Genomic DNA, 17,056 nt, shown 5'->3' with positions numbered 1-17,056 from the left:
CTTATGTGTTCTCTGTTCATTTTTGATTTTTTTGTATATATTAATATTGTTGATCATTTATTTTCAACTAGTCTATATATCTTCTGCTATGTTTTGTGTATCTTGTGGGTGGTTCCCCAAGAGGCAGGGCCTGCAGCCTGTCACCATCAAGAGGCTGCAGTCCCTTACGGTTCATTGAATACTCTTGGTGGGTCCAGTGAGTTGTAATGATTTTTTTGTGCTTTTGTGTATTTTCTGGGTTTTGTGTCCTTTAATGCATCTTGTTGGGTTGTTCCCCAAGAGGCGGGGCCTCCTGCCCTTCACCATCAAAAGGCTGCAGTCCCTTAAGGTTCATTGAATGCTGTTGGTGGGTCCAGTGAGTTGTAGTGATTTTTTTTGTTTTTTTTGTTTTTGTGCTTTTGTGTATTTTTTGGATTTTTTGTCCATCAGCCACCCTCAAGACACATGGAAGAATCACAGTCAGGAGTCATTGCCAAAAAATCCTTATAACAATTAAAATATCTAGCCATTTCAGTCTGAGGAAACCAAAATGTTTTAATAGGATGAACAGGGTGAAAATAATTTTTTGTGTGGCTATCTGAGTGCTACTGCTATCTGCAACAAATGAAAGATTTCACCCTGGGGATCAGCAGACAAGCAGGAAAACCACAAGGCTACAAATGCCTAGGTAGGACAATTTTGTTGTACAGACAAGCAGACTGATACAATTTCAGATCTGTGTAGAGATGGCACAGATAAGATAGTAACAAGACAGCCACAAAAAATTGGGACTGGTATGTTGTCCAGATAAACAGGACATGACAGTTACTAGTTTGTTGTGTTCAGCTGCCACACAGAAAAACAGGCAAAGAGCAGGCAATGAAGCCAAAAGAATTTGACTCAACAGAAATAAAATCAATGTGACTCTGCAAAGCTGCTCTGCCAGTTCAACAGGGCCTTATCACTGATATTTATACAAAGCTGCAGTTCCCTAGAAACTGGACTGCTGCTGTTAAACAAGACATAAGGCAGTTTACACCAGACAGACATTATAATAGGTTAACTTTAATATTGATTGGAACAGATCACCATGTTCAGGAACACATTTACATGCTTTCACTCTGCTAGATGTTTGCCGAGACCTGTTCTAAATAATTAAAATCATGGTCTGATTTCACTTATAAATTTATGTCCAATGTGGCACACACCACTTTATGAAGATACACTGTATTTAGTCACACTTCGGCATGAATTGATATGAACGCAGGAGTACAGAGGAAGGATAGATATCTGAAGTTTTTCTTCACCATATTAACAGGACTCACACCAAGTAACCTTTTCAATTAAGTATCACCGTGCTACAAGGACAAACGAAACACACAGTCAGAGCAAATCAGTATTCAACACTAATTCTGAAAGAATTTTACTTTCTTTTCCTTGCTCAACTGTCTAGTCTCATCTCAAGTTTCCACTTAGTTTGGTCTAAGCTTGAAGTATCACAGTGCATAATAACTTCCTTAATAGTAGAACTGTGCCAATATCGAACACTCCATTGAAGCCACTACATGCTGGTTTCATGATTGCCCAGCATTGTACTGTATCTGCTGCCACAAGATATCAGCGCCTAGAGTAAATGTCAGTTAGGGCAAAACGTCACAGAAATAATACTAATGCATTCCTGGCTTGCATGCTATTTTTGCTACAGGCATCTACTAAGACTTGAATGTTAAACTGAACATAACATAGACAGGACAGCAGCTACTATCAGACAGAATCCAGACCATGTGAATTTGTCATAAACCCATTTCTTGAACAGTCTGTCCTGATTAAGTCTCTTAATATCTACTTGGCATTTACAGAGCAGGCACTGTTTCATGTTTGCTCAAGGTATTGTGCCTACACTTTTTAAATAGGAATTTACTTCTCATTCAAAACCAACACTGCAATGTTTAATATGAAAAGTCTCCGCTCACAGGAAAATAATTAAAGGGAAATTTATTTACAATTTTTGGCTATCAAAAGTCTTGCAGAAACAAAAGGAAAATGTAGAATTGTTATAGTGTGTCAGAATTCTATAGCAGAAAATGGAATAATACTAGACTTTGTATATAAAATCATTAATAAATATATACTATTTCTGCAAAATATAATTATCAATCAGCAGTGCACATATATCTGAATCAGAATATCTAGAAATAAAAAAAATCACATTTAATAATAATTTTTGTTGAAGTGTTGTATATTTTATCAGACAATTTACAAATTGCAAATTAAAATGGATAAACAAAAAGCCAAATATATTTTTGGCAAGAATTATTGATAGCACAACATAATACAATGTAATTACATACTGTAATAATAGAGCAATAAAATTCTCATACACAACATAGCAGTATATTTAGAACAGCCAATACCCATAGAAACAGCCACCAGCAGAACACGCACACCTGGCACACAACAGCCGAGACGCAGGCCTCAGACTCGGGACTTAATCTTCATGAGCCAGGGAGTGCTAGCCCCTCCACCACCAAGCCATGCTTAAATAATTATAAAAATAAATATATAAAACAAATCAGTTATTAAAGTATCACAAGTAAAACAAACTGCCTTTAAACAGATGATGCTGTCAGGGCAACAACTTTATTTTAACTGTTTATTGACTTTTTATCTATGCTACCTTGCAGTTATTGATTCCAGGGTTCAAATCTCTGCCCACACACTCTGTACATCTTAAAAAGCTTAATCTGATTACAGCGCGTTGCTGCACCCACCACACGATGAACCACCCATATTGGGATCCAAGTGCAAACCATGCAATGGGTGACACCTCAGCACCACACTGAACGGTGTGAGGTTTTTTACAGTGGCTGGAGTGCCAATCCTGCCACCAACGCCCACGTTATCCCTGTAAATTGGAGGACCTGCTTGCAGGGCTGGATGCAGATTACCGTCATACCCAGTATGAAGCAATTGCAGGTTGATGGCCTTGCTAAGCATTTATTTAATGGCAAAATTTGTATGATGTAAAATAGGCAGTGAAAAACAGAGGCACCCGCAGTGTAAAGACATAGTCTTTTGTTTTCTTTTTCAGTACATTAGGAAACACATTTGAATTGGCCTGATGAAGACTGTGCTTACATTTCATAGAAAAACAGTCCTGCATCCAGGAATACAATTTGGTTGTGTTACTGTCTTTTATCAATGACCAAGTCGTTTTACCTACTGGAGATTTATCACTCTTAGAATCAACCCCCCTAAGATGTTATTTTTTCACTTTAACACCCATTGGTATTTGCAAAATTATTTATTCCATAGCAAATCACTTAGTAGTGACTCTTGAGACCAAAAGGAGAAACTCTCAAGTAGACCTTAAACATAGAATAATACTACTAAAGCCCATGTAATGAAAAAGGTGATTTATAAACTTAAGGAAATAAATACACAAAGGGGTAAGTAATACCAAAGGAGTTATAGAAACAATAAAAGCCTATTCCTCCCAGGGCTGAAGTCATACACATAAAATAATGCTACCTAATACAGGTACTACCTGTCGGGTTGTTGGTGCATTTGCCCCCATCGATAACCAGAACACTACACTCCTTAGTTTCCAAACTCTTAAACCACACCAGCCTTTCTACTCTGTACCCAACATCAAGATGTGGCCTTAGGAAGTCTGTTAAAAGTCCAAGCACATCCAGATGTAGTCATAGGGGTACTTTAGGGGTAGAACTTAGCCTTGTAAAAGTCCCGGGTCTTGTTCCAACTTGTTTTTGTTTCCTGCTGGACCCAGAATTTATCAGTTGTAACAATGTACTGTACATGCTAGCTGAGCTGAGAACTGAACAAGACTCTATCACAGATCAAAGCTTGGATAAAATGCTTACTCATAGTAAAAATTACATTTCACAGTTCCCCCATTTTTGCTCTCTAGAACAACAAACAAGTAATCTGCATTAGCATAAAGAAGTTCTAGTGATAAGGTAACATAACCAAAATTAGAAGAGGGACTAGATGTATTTACCATTACATTATGATAGAAGGCAAGATAGCTTGCATAGCACATTTAAAAAATACAGTAACATAACAAGATAATAATAACAATAGCTATTGAAACAACAAATACTGCTTTTAGCCAAGCTGGACAAAAAGAAAGGGAATCAGTAAACCAGTCAACATTCAGTCCTGATGTCCAATCAGGGGTAGAAACTGGATCAGCTGCATGAAGGCCTGTCCTGGGTATGTTGTTAAACTGCATCCGGCCCTGCTAGCAGTCCTCCAACTTGCAAAGAAATCATGGAGGTTAGTGGCAGGATTGGCAACATAAAAAAAATCTTCTGCAGCTCTGAGACAACAGACAGGATTCCTTTTCTGATCTCCGCGGGAGTAGCTCTGCTGCAGCTGCCCATAGGAAGGCTGATCGCATTATGAAGGGGATGGAAGAAAGCTCCTCGGGAACCTCACACCCCGGGAGGGTCAAAACCATTGGAAAGCCAATGAGATCATTGTGGATCGAAACTAGTGTGGTGCTGAGGCGTCGCCCACAGTATGACGGCACTTGAATCCCAATTTGAGGCAGCCCATCTGGGTAGATGCGTGGAACGTCTTGTCTCTCTGGTATGATGATCATCTTCCTCTGCTGTCAGAGGAATTTCGTAAACTGCATTTCAGTGGTGGCACTCTCTGAGGTGCGCAGACCTGAGATTGGCCGGATCTCTTTAGGTGGGTACACCTTTTATTGGTCTGGTCGCTCTGATGGCTGTCATACTCGGGGAGAAACTGTTGCTGTGGCAGATTGGCTCCTTCCGATGGTGTCCAATTTCAATTAGCGTATTATGGTACTCGGATTAAGGCACTCTCTGGGTGCCTTGTCTGTTATCTCAGTGTATGCTTTGACCACGGTGAGTAATGTCTCGGTGAGGGAGGCATTTTATTTGCAACTTCACTCAGTGTTTCACAGGTGCACATGATGTGACACTCCTCTGGTCATGCCTTCAATGCAACCACTGGAATTAACAGGGCTAGCTATAAGGATTGCATTGATCCCCAAGGGTTTAGTGACCATGGTGAAAGTGGCAGCATGTTCCTTGACTTTGCAAAAGGTCAGTGGCTACTGATCGCTGGATCCTGGTTCCAGTGCCCTGAGCTGCATCGTTGGACTTTTACTCCAATACTGGTGGTGCTGTGTAGAAGATCAATCGCATCCTCGTGGGCAGACGCTGGAGGCTCTTACAAAACTGCAGGGTCTACAGAAGTGCCCAGTTGGTGAATTCTGACCACGGACTTGTTGCTAATACTCTGAAGATCCATCTTGGATCCAGTAGGCTACTACCTACTAGGAAAATGAGGCTGGTCCTGGCCATACTTCTAGATTAGGCTGTTTCTAATGAGTTTGCACACAGTTTGTGTGAAGAACTTACAGACTTGGGTGCGACTGCTGATCCTAAGGTGATGTGGGAGACATTCTATGACAAGACCCTGAAGGTTGCTGAGGGTTGTGTTGGCGTTACCAGTGTTCCCAGAAGGAGGTGTTTCATCTCATGAGGCACCCTGGATATTATCGAGATGAGTCACTGCGCATGGCTTGATAGCAACTCCGATCTGTTCTAGGAACTGAGAAGGATGGCTGCAAGGGCTCTGAGGGAAGATAAGGAGGCATTTGTTACAGTAATCTGTGAGCAAGTGACACACCATCTATGATCTAGTGACCCTCCATGAAGGCCAGGTTAGAGATGTTATGGAAAGTATCTAAAACGTAGGAGCAACATGGCTGCCAAGAGCGTATTTCAGGCCATGCAGTTTTGCAAAGTAACAGTTTTGGTGGCAAGAGTCTCGGCCAAGAGTTCTTGAAAGGCCTCATAGTTCAGATTACTGTGCAGTGCATCAGCCCATTCATTTTTACTTGCTTCTGCTATGGTCTCAGAAATGCTAGGCAAAAAGAATGTTCCATACTGCAGGCCACAACTGACAGAGATCACTTGTGAAACTGGGATTAGGACACATCAAACTTGAGTAAGAGGTGGAGTGTGGCCTGAATGAACAGTCACATCAGGTTGCACATAGGCCAAGTAACACACTTCACATGAGTCCAAACAGAGCCAGATATAAGCATGATAGCCACAAACAAAGTAAGTATTGTTAGGTGTCTCAAATTTGTTGGTGATCACTGCTAAAATGTAAACACCAGAGAAGTTAAACAGGTGTTAGAAGCCTCCATGCAAGGCTGAGAATGTATTTTGGTAGTTCTGATTTTTTCTATAGCCTTCAGCCTCACTTATTCTTCACCACCTTTCTTTCCATTGACCCAGACACACCCAACATCTAGTTTTGCAGGGCCAGATATGATTCTCAAACAAGAACACATGTCTAGGGACAATCCACACTTGAAGTGAGTCACAGTGAAATTTGGCACTGCACAGGCAACACGAATTTGAGAGCTGTTTCTGTTGGCTGTGATATCTTTCTGTCATTTTGACTAGTTCATCATTATGTGGCATAACAACAGCAAACAGAATGTAGGTAAGCATTTTGGTCTAGATAGCTACTGTATATACAATGTGTTAAAATGTTGCAACTGTATTCTGGCATGTGAAGTTTGCATTTCCGAATAGACAGTGATGTGAACTTCCTTTAGTTACTCAATTGGATGTGCAGTCAGAAGGTGGGTCCTGTATAGTCTTGTGCGTGCTTTACTGAGGTCATTAGGCAGATTTGTTTATTTGGGTGTTTCGAGTACTGAAATCTGTATCACCTGTGACTCTTCGTTATCAGTTCTCTTAACGGTAGTCCTTTTGACAGGGTGTGACACACCCATTTCTTCAAGTACATATTCTGTAGTTCATATTTTCATAAGCATAGCTGCCAATTCTTTTAAACTCACATCAACTACTACACGATTGTTGTAATGGTGAACAACAGAGAGCACACACAGTATTTCTGACAATTTATCATTAACCTTTACTAGTAGTCCACTGATGTCTTTGAATGCCAATGTATAGTTTGATACTACAGAAAGGTATTTTTCTTGTAACAGGTTGTATTTATTTTTAACTTGTGCAATGTGTCCCCTGTATGTTTAATAGGACTTTTAGGAGACTTTTCAACTGCTCTTTGTCAGAACAAGTTAAGAAGAGCACCGCTGCTGTTTGCAGTTTGAAATTACCTTCTCTAATTTGAGCACCACCTTCATGAGGCATTGGATTGGTTAGAAATATGACACTCAATGTAACAGTTAAACCAAGTTTTAAGGAAAATTCATTCATGGTTGTGTCCAGATGTTTATATTATATGTCTGGCTTCAGCGAAACTACATAACATCTAGCTGACCAAGCTGCCCAAAAGGAGATATGAGATGGACTAACCTTACAGTAAATGCATGCTTAGCATGTCAAATATGCTGAGATAAATGCTGCTGGTCTTCTTGAGTCTTCTAATGTTTAGAGCACATTATTAACTGTAATCTCCAAGCTATTTTGTACAACTTGATTATTCTTGTTAGCAAGTTTAATGTTATTGATCTCTTCATTGGTGAAAATGTAGGAAAGATAAGAATCAAGAATAATGGCAGTTTCCTTACCAGTAACACCTGCCACATCATTCAGGAAAGTGCCTGCTACTACATTACTGAAAGAATATTTTAGCATGGACTTTTTCATTATTAAGTCTTTTATATTCTTCCCTTTCCTTTTGACAAAACTAAATTGACTTTTAACAGTTGTTCTTGTATATCTTATACTATTTTTATTCTCTTTTTCCCCTGAGGAGATCTATCAGATTATTGCTTATTTTTGTTCTAAAATTATTTTACTTTTTTGTGAGTTTTCTCTTAAATTTGTCTCATTCTACCTCAAGTATTCAAACATGTAAAATTCAGTCTCATTTAAAGATATTGTTTGTGATTTTTCATTCAGTCCAGAAAAGATAAGTTAAAGAAATCACTTTACTTTAAAGAAATCAAAAGTATAAATTGGTCATATTTTACTTTTCTGTTTGAGATTATTTACATTTACGTAAGCATACAGTTCCATTTTGATTAATAAATTATATATAAAATTTTATATTGCAGAAAAGGGGACACCGTCAAAGAGTTTGCCTGAAATGAGTAAGGAGTCAGATGTTTTGTTAGAGCCAGAATGGATTAATATGGCCAAGATGAAGCAAAGGGGATTTCATGAGAAAGACACGCTGCCAGATAATAAAATGGATAAAATGAAGAAAAGTGACTTAAAGGTAAAAATAATAATTTCAGTAGTAATACATTCAGTAACTCAGTTTTTTTTAACTTTGCAGTGTTTTATTTTGGATCAAAGGAAATTTTATATTCTCAAGTATAAAACATCACATTATGGTGAGCGTAATTATTGACCCTTTGATTTTCAGTTAAAAGAATGTTGGATGGAGAACCATGAATAATATTAGTTCTTACAAATTAATTATTCCCCTTGGGATTAATAAAGTATCTATCTATCTATCTATCTATCTATCTATCTATCTATCTATCTATCTATCTATCTATCTATCTATCTTAATACACACTGGAGATGTGGGGCTTTACTTTTTTAATCACCCATATAGTAAAATGTCCCATCCTATTGCAATGACTCCAGGTAAAAAGCACTAAAAAGATCACTAAAGTGTTATTTTTTACCTTACAAGAATATATCATATTGATAGAAAAAAGGCAACATTTTCTGTAATGGTAAAACTCTACTTCTAGCTTGTTTGCTTTCACAAAACACTGTCAATTTGTCTTAGTCCTCTGAACAGCAATACAGATGCAGCCACTTCCATGGTCCGGAACACAACACTGCAGCATCAAAACCCATTTTAGATGGTTCAAAGTCTGCTTTAACCTTCAAACAGTATGAATAGCTGGGCTCTCCAGCTGTACATATTGCAGCTCCAGCTACCTACATATTGCAATGAATAGAACACATTTAAGTGCAATGTTGTATGTGATATTGGTTTATGCTGTTATTTAATACCCTTTGCTTTTGACTTTTTTGAAAATGTTATTGTTGCCAAGATTACAGATGTTAACTAAAATTACAATGCACATATTTCAAACAAAACTTGAAATTAAGCTAAACCATACATTCCTTGCTACCCATTGCTTCTTTGGGTTATATGCAATTCTTTAAATTTTAGTGGGAAATGCATTTGGTTAAGATACTTTAGATTTTTATTATGGTATGGTACAAAATGTGCAGGGGTTCCGAGGCCACGAGACTGCCCAGATCCCACTGGGCATTCTACCTAACATAAATGAATGAAAAATCACAAACAATATCATTAAATGAGACTGAATTTTACATGTTTGAATAATTAAGGTAGAATGAGACAAATTTAAGAGAAAACTCACAAAAAAGTAGCATCATTTTAGAACAAAAAATAAGTAATAATCTAATAGATCTCTTCAGGGGAGTAAGTAAGAAGAGAACAAAAATAGTATAAGATAAGAAAGAACAACCGTACAGCTGTAGATTTAGTAGGATAGTAGAAATTAGAAGAGCTAAGCATTGCGAAGATACTTTGTCAGGAGGTATGGTTAAGGGCTACTTGACACCTTCATCCAAGAGGTGTATGTCTTCACACACATCATTAAAGTGAAAGTGGTGAACTGTAAGTGGTTAACATTTTACCAGGGCTGTGAGCATAACAGACTGAGTTTCAGTAACAAAAACATAATTAATTATGTGAAAAAATGTGGAAAGTTACAGGACATTTCTTTTTCTAGTGGTTAATTAACATGAAGCTTTTGGGATTGAGACCCAAACAGTGTTGAGTTTATATCGCCATTTCACATTCATGGTATCACTGCTAGTGCCATAAACGAACGTGATTGTTGTCTCCAGAATTTTTTAACCCATGGGTTCTGTTGCCAACCCTTATGCAAAAATTAATAAAACTCTACATGTAAGTAATGTCTTAACTGTTAACTATTTATCCTGCTATACTTTGACCTAGGTATTAATTTGCTTTTCAGCAGGAAACGGCAAAGCCCGCATCGGATGTATGGATCAGCAGAACTCCTCCAACCATACATAGTACTGTCCAGGGGAACAAGCAAGATCAAAATGACATCAAGCCTGAGCAGAAACCTTTTTCATCTAAATCTCCTGTGCCCCACACTGCAGGTATGGCATATTGTGAAGGATGTCATGTCAACCACACTTTCATGGATAGCAATAAATCCAGTGGGGGTGGGGAAGTAATGAATCCACTTGAATTATTTTTCATTTTACTGTATAATCCACAATTGGACCGAGTGACTTCAGAAAATGGGTGGATGGATGGAATTTATATTTTTCGGCAGAAATATTTTCAGTCTGTTGTACACCTTTGTAATTGTAAGACTGCTGTAATACAAAATCAGGAAAACTGTAGATAAATGTTGTGTGTCAAATAAGTTACAATCTGCCAGGCTTGTTTGATTTTCCGATATCTAATCTGAAATTTTCCAAGAGTCATCAGGGTCTACACACTAACTAAATAACTCAAAGCAAAAGTAGTTTAATGTAGAATTCCAATGATCTTTTGTGTGAAGACGTTCCTGAACATTCTTCCTGATGCATCAGCTTCATTGATACATTTCAGAAATTTGAACACCCAGATTAGAACCACGTTTTGTTTATTTCTACTCTCTTAAGAACTAAAAAGGTTCAGTCCCCAGCCCATCTGAGGGATATATACATGTTAATAAAGGGGTGCAGTCAGTTACTGTTCTCATCTTACATCTTATCTTCTTATAAGATTGTTACCAGACTTGCACAAAATACTCCAACATTCTGTGTTTTACAAAATAGTTACAGGATTATAATTCTTAACTTGGCCTCAATAGGTTTTGTATTATGAATCCCTCAGCCCACTTGAGCTATGAGGCAGCAGCACTAACCACTGCTCAGCTGTGCTAATCATTTATGATATTACCTAAAACTTCAATTCCCTCTTTAATTGATTGTGTGAATCGTGTAGAGCAGGGGTGCCCAGACTTTTTCAGCTTGCAAGCTAGTTTTAAAATGACCACGTCGAAATGATCTACCTACATTAAAAATGCTATATATATATATATAGATAGATATAGATATAGATAGATAGATAGATACTGTATATATATATATATAGAGAGAGAGAGATATATATATATATATATATATATATAGAGAGAGAGAGAGAGATAGATATATATATATATATATAGAGAGAGAGAGAGATAGATATATATACAGTACTGAGTATACTTTATATGGGGTGCCAAACAGGCAAATAGAATGATTTTCGGAATATATAAAGTCAGTCTTTGGAATATATAACACCAAAACCTGATTATATAAAGTCAGCGGCGGAATATATAAAGTCAAAGACTGATTATATAAAGTCAGCGTTGGAATATATAAACACGCCTTCCACTGGGTCTCCTGCTCTGATGCGAGGTTTTGGATAACAACAACATTTATTTATATAGCACATTTTCATACAAACAGTAGCTCAAAGTGCTTTACATATTAAAGAATAGAAAAATGAAAGACACAATTATAAAACAAAATAAATCAACATTAATTAACATCGAATAAGAGTAAGGTTCAATGGCCAGGGGGGACAGAAAAAACAAAAAAACTCCAGACGGCTGGAGAAAAAATAAAATCTGTAGGGAGTGTTCCCCAAATCAAGGCGCTGCAGCTTTGAGGACAGATGTTACATTTTTTGTTTGAAAGCATTAACTAAGCTAATCATGTTGACCATGGTTTTCTCTTTTCCTTGCAGCTGTAAATTAAGCTCATTCAACATGTTGGCCAGATTGGAAAAAAATGCCAAGTCTAGCAGCCATTGATCCTTATTAAGTTGCTTGTATTCTGCATGTTTAATGACAAGGAGAAACTCCTTTTTCTCCGGCCAGGGGTCTCGAAATCTCAGCAAGAGTTTCTCCCTAGCCATCTGCCTCAACGAAGGCCTATTTTATCATCTCTCCATCTTGGATGGACTTCTTATGCTTAATGATCGAGTGACTCACCCGGAACGATGCTTTGGTGTGTCTGCCTTTGCTTTTGAATTCAGCCGAGTGAAAAATGACGGCTGTCCGATTTAACTGCGATTTTAGTTCCCTCTCCTTTCTCTTTCTCTGATTGCTTTTCAGAAGGAAGTCAGTTTCGTAGTTTTTATGAACAGTTCAAAAGGGCCTTTCCACATTTCCCTTCTTTGGAATAGCAATGATAGATGACAGATCAGACAAACGTACTTCGATTGTGACATTGTGAGAAAACAAATCCTCTTCCAGTTCCACATCCAGCCCATACCCTCCCCAAACAATTTTTTTTTGTTAAATCCCTTCTTTAGACGATATAAATTGGAAGGCTAACTAGATCACAGCCGGAGTTTTGCAGTAGCTTGCACTTTTGATCGTGTGTGCGGGATGACCAGTGTGTTAAAAGAAAAGAGATATCAGACTGGCCGCCATGTATGTCAATCAAGTGGCAAATGCCATATGGAGGATATAGGATAGACTAACATTTAAAAAATTTTTTTCTGAATGCATCGCGATCTACCGGTCGATAACAATCGACGTATTAGGCACCCCTGGTGTAGAGGATGAGACCATGGCCACTGATGGAGTGTATTTTCCTGTTGTGTGCAATATTTGTTTAATTTTGTTCTTTTTTTAATAGTTATTTTTTTGCCTTCTGTAATATTAAGCCTATTTATATGTATATATGTGTCTATTTTGGCGTTTTTGTGCATGAATAATACATTTCTGTCATTGGTTTAACATTTGGTTTTAAAATTACAAAATTGTTTTTCTTTATCATCATATTTTGTTCATTTACACAATGTCACCCAGAATCTCATCACATGACTGCAATCTTCATACTGATGATGTCACAAAATGAGACTATATAAAGTCGTCCATGCTTTATCCCTCAGTGAGAGCAACACTGTTCAAAATTCTTAGTGGTATTTAGTTTATTTCCAAGTATGCCTAGTTGTAGAATTCTGTGTTTTTTGGTAAAATTCTCCTTCTGCTTTTTATTTTTGAGTTCATTTGCTCTTTCATTTCTGATTACTTTGTTATATTGTGCTCTTTTGGTATTTTGAACCTTTCAGTGTAGGCCTATCCATGTCTCTTAGTTTGATCTTCTCCTGGTTTACTCATGCCCACAATAACCCTCAGACACTTCTGTGTGTACTTAACAACTTTAAAACAAAGCAAACAGAGATAATGCTTTATTATGATGTAAAATAACGTCACATTCTCAAACCTGCTTTCAGCACTGTAGGGTGCTGAATCCTATTATGGCAGCACCGACCAGAAGACAAAAAAACAACTCTGTCATTCATTAATATTAAAATGTCCAAAACAGGAACAGTAATTTAGCATGTTCTATTAATTCAGGAAACCACAATGAATAACTGTCAAATTATAAAAGAAAACTTTAAAACTATTCCTTGTAAAAGTTAATCTTTTTTTTCTCACATAAATAAAAATAAGACATAATGTTGCCATTGTGTTCCAGTCTGATTATTTGGATTTTTTCCAGTTAACCAAACAAGATAGTGTGCTAGCAAAATAGTTGAAAATAACAGACAGGATAATACTGCTTAGTGAACAATCGGTTGCTACTTTAAATAGAGCTTTAGCTGACTGTGGGTTATTGTAAATCCAAGACACACATTTTAATAGTTTTCTTCCTTTGAAAAACACCTGGTTTTGGGTGTAACATTTCCTCAAATGTTTACATTTAGTGTATGCAAGTCAGAGACTTTGCTAAAAGAACTTTGACCAACTGTCCTAAACTCACTTTACTATCATCAGCTGTACAAAGTACACTTTTAGCTGTGATAAAGATACAGGTAGCATTTCCAAATAAAATTAGTGATTCCAAAAGATTACACCTTGAGATAAACTGAGATTGCACAAAGGAAAAGGATCTTTCAAATAGCAGTTAGGATAAAGACTATAAATCAGCTCTACAAGAAATACATGCCATTAATCATCTTGAAAGCCAATTTTGTACAATACATTTGATACCAATAATTCACTTGTTATCTTTGCTGCAGAACCAGCATCAACAGTTTTTCCAAGCTTAATAAAAATATCTACTGCATGATTTCATTTTTCTACTGTTCTAAGTGCCTGTTGAAAAAATTCTTCATAAGTTTGAAAGAGTCACCTCTTGGCTGTTGTTGTTTAGAATAAAAACACTCTTATAGTTTAGTTTTGAATAGTTTCCATTATTTAGCATATCTTAAGTGCATGTGTTTCTTGTCATTCAATAGTAGGCAGCTCATAGCCTAAACCGTCAAGTACAAGATATCTACAGGCCTAAAATGACTTGGGCTAACCTATACATTAAGTACTTCCACATCATTATGAGTAAAATGTGGACATCGCCATGTGCAACAATTAACTATAATTTAACCAGAAAAGCTGGAACTCTAAACTTGGGAATCCTAAGCAGGTTGTAGATGTTATGACTGGGGAAGACTTCTTTCCATTACATTTGGTCTAACTTGTCAGTGAGAGTGGGACAGAAATACTTGCTGAGAAACTGTTTGAGAAAGACCATGCAAGCATTTTCACACATCAAAGGCATCAATATTAAGGATCTCCGATCATCTGGGAATCATCCAAATTGAGCATTTAGTTGAGGTTTTCTTTGTAGTCCAGAAACAACTAGCAGTTTAATATCTGAGCAGGATACAGAAGGAAGCAAAGGTGAAACATTATTGACAATAAAAAGTACTTTTTCTTTGAATACATATTCTAGTTGTTTTTCAGTCTTGACCCATAAACTGATTTTTTTTCCCCTTATGTTTTTGTAAAAGGATCACCCATACCATGTCATCAAATGAGTCCAGAAAAGCAAGAGAAGGGCCATCAACAACCTGCCTGCAAACCTGCACAGCCATCTTGGATGGAGCTAGCTAAGAAAAAATCGCAAGCCTGGAGTGACAAGTCCATGGATTAAGCGGCATGTCCTGCTCGATTTACATCCCTGTCACTGTGAACAGATTGTGTACAGATTTTTGTTTCATAAAACCAGAACATGCAGCATAGAACTGAACTTTCTACAGTGTAATAAGTTAATTATTGACTAGATGACGGCCTCAAAGCTGCCTTGTTTGTTTTCATCTTCTTCATCATAATTGGATAAACAACTAATGTTGCACAAGATTCTCAGTTAAGGAGATATAATTTTAAACAAATCTAAATATTAGTTTAATTATGTTATACTTGATCTTTATTTTGTATTTTAGCTGTTCTAAAGTGGGTACAGTCCCATTCTTTCTGTAAAAATACTCTTCTCTCTGCTATTAATTTCACAAAGATCTAATCATCCAGTTTCTTAGAACAAAAACAGCGGTAACAAAATGGATGATAGACTTGGAATTAAGAATTTGCACATAGGATGAAGGAGAAAAATAGTGTGCATCAGACACCTTCCATAACAGATTCAAGTGGCACTTTACAAATGTAGCTGACAGACAAAAGAGCTGTTTTATTCAAATGTCAAGCACAAGCTTATCCATACGGCTGGCCTTACAACAAACCTTGTAGTTGATAGTCCACAGTGGCAGGCTGAATATCTACAGGTGCTTGAATATATCGAGATGTAGCACTTTCATTTGCAAACTGAGCTTTACTTTTAAGGCAGCATTGTTGTCTAACTTTTTGTTTAACAGAAAACAAAGAAAAGCAAATGTTGTAGATTTTTCAACAAATCCTTATTTTTGTACATTATTCTTTTTGCCTCACAAATCTTTTCAACCCTTTTAGGCATTGACACATTATATATATGCATTGTGTGTGTGTGTGTGTGTGTGTATATGGGTGTGTATGTGTGCGTGTGTGTTTGTGAGTGTGTCACACGCGCATACACACGCACACATAAACACATACTAATGTATATATGTGTGTGTAATTATCTGTAGAGTAATCATTTTAAAGGGCTGTTGGATATCTTAAAAATGTAATTCATTCTAACTTTCTGTTTTGGGATGTAACCACATTTTGTTAACATATGTAAGTTATTTTGGTTGAAAATACTATTAACTGTTTTAATCAGATATGCATATTACTTATAACAAAACTGTCCCTCTGTAAAGTCTAAAGGTCTGAAGATGTAATTAACAAAAGGGATTTTCATGGCTTATGTTCTCATTTGTGTTTTCATGGTCAACAATGCAGCTCTGTGTCTTTTCTGCCTGCTTCATGGAAGTAAATCTCTATGTTTTGAATCTTTTTCTCTTTCTTCATTTTTAAAATTTTAAGTGAAATCTGATTTTTCACTACATATATGGAGTTGTAGGAAGAGAGTTCGCTCCTACCCAGAATGATATCAAGAAGGTTAAAATATAGTGGAAATAGTAGCTGAACTAAATAATCAAACAAAAGGACATGATGTACATTGAAAGAGAATACCTTTGACTAAAATTAAAATGAAAAACAACAAGCCCACAAACTTTGTAGGTCTAAGTACACGGGTGTTGATCTTTTTCTACCAGATGAGGTGACTTGCCCACTTTAAAGCACAAACCCATTTACCTCTCTGTCTTCTTTCTGACAGTTGGGCCATTGCATCAACTCCAAATCCAGTAAGGTTTGAGCTTGGCATGGCTTTAAACTCTGTCTTGAGGCGGTTTTAAGTCAAGCCTCAGAGCAAGTGTACCAGAGATACCCGGCTGGAGCTTAGAGCTCTGGGTAGAATCTCCTGACGTGTGCCAGCAAACCCCGGCACTGTTTATTGCAAATGCTTTCACACCATTTGAAAGTTTACAAATGTCATTGGACATACAAGTCTCATTTTAATTAGCTTACATATTAAATAGAATAAATTATTTTTCATGACAAGCAGAATTCATGGTCAGCAGATATCTTAATGTTAATAATGTTTGATGTAGAAAACTTGTCTTAAGCAGAGCATGGATTAGCAAATTGTTTTTCTGAGAAACATTTCTGGAGATGTCTGTTGGTGTTTTAAAGTATAATCAGATGTTACATGCCAAAATATTAAAGTAGGTTTGTAGCACGCAAACATTATTTGTACTTATTAGGACTGTTGTAAGTTGGTGGAGTCGACCCATA

General features: G+C 36.9%; 1 protein-coding gene across 9 annotated transcripts in view; it reads left to right on the top strand.

The window, feature by feature from the left end:
• cracdla (cracd like a) overlaps positions 1 to 16,209 on the top strand; it is a 163,704-nt gene extending 147,495 nt beyond the window's left edge. For 8 of the 9 annotated variants that reach the window (XM_039743918.1, XM_039743924.1, XM_039743923.1 and 5 more), the window contains 3 exons: positions 8,042 to 8,205; positions 9,962 to 10,112; positions 14,797 to 16,209. In XM_039743918.1, coding sequence (XP_039599852.1) covers positions 8,042 to 8,205; positions 9,962 to 10,112; positions 14,797 to 14,939 — 458 coding nt within the window. In that variant the 3' untranslated portion in view covers positions 14,940 to 16,209. The remainder of the gene's footprint in view (positions 1 to 8,041; positions 8,206 to 9,961; positions 10,113 to 14,796) is intronic. The other variant, XM_039743922.1, reaches the window with a different exon arrangement.
• The last annotated feature ends 847 nt before the right edge of the window (positions 16,210 to 17,056 follow it).

Source organism: Polypterus senegalus, chromosome 2 (assembly GCF_016835505.1).
Source record: "Polypterus senegalus isolate Bchr_013 chromosome 2, ASM1683550v1, whole genome shotgun sequence".
Lineage (NCBI taxonomy): Eukaryota > Metazoa > Chordata > Cladistia > Polypteriformes > Polypteridae > Polypterus > Polypterus senegalus.
The sequence above is the reverse complement of the archived record's forward strand: the minus strand, read 5'-3'. Positions and strand labels throughout refer to the sequence as shown.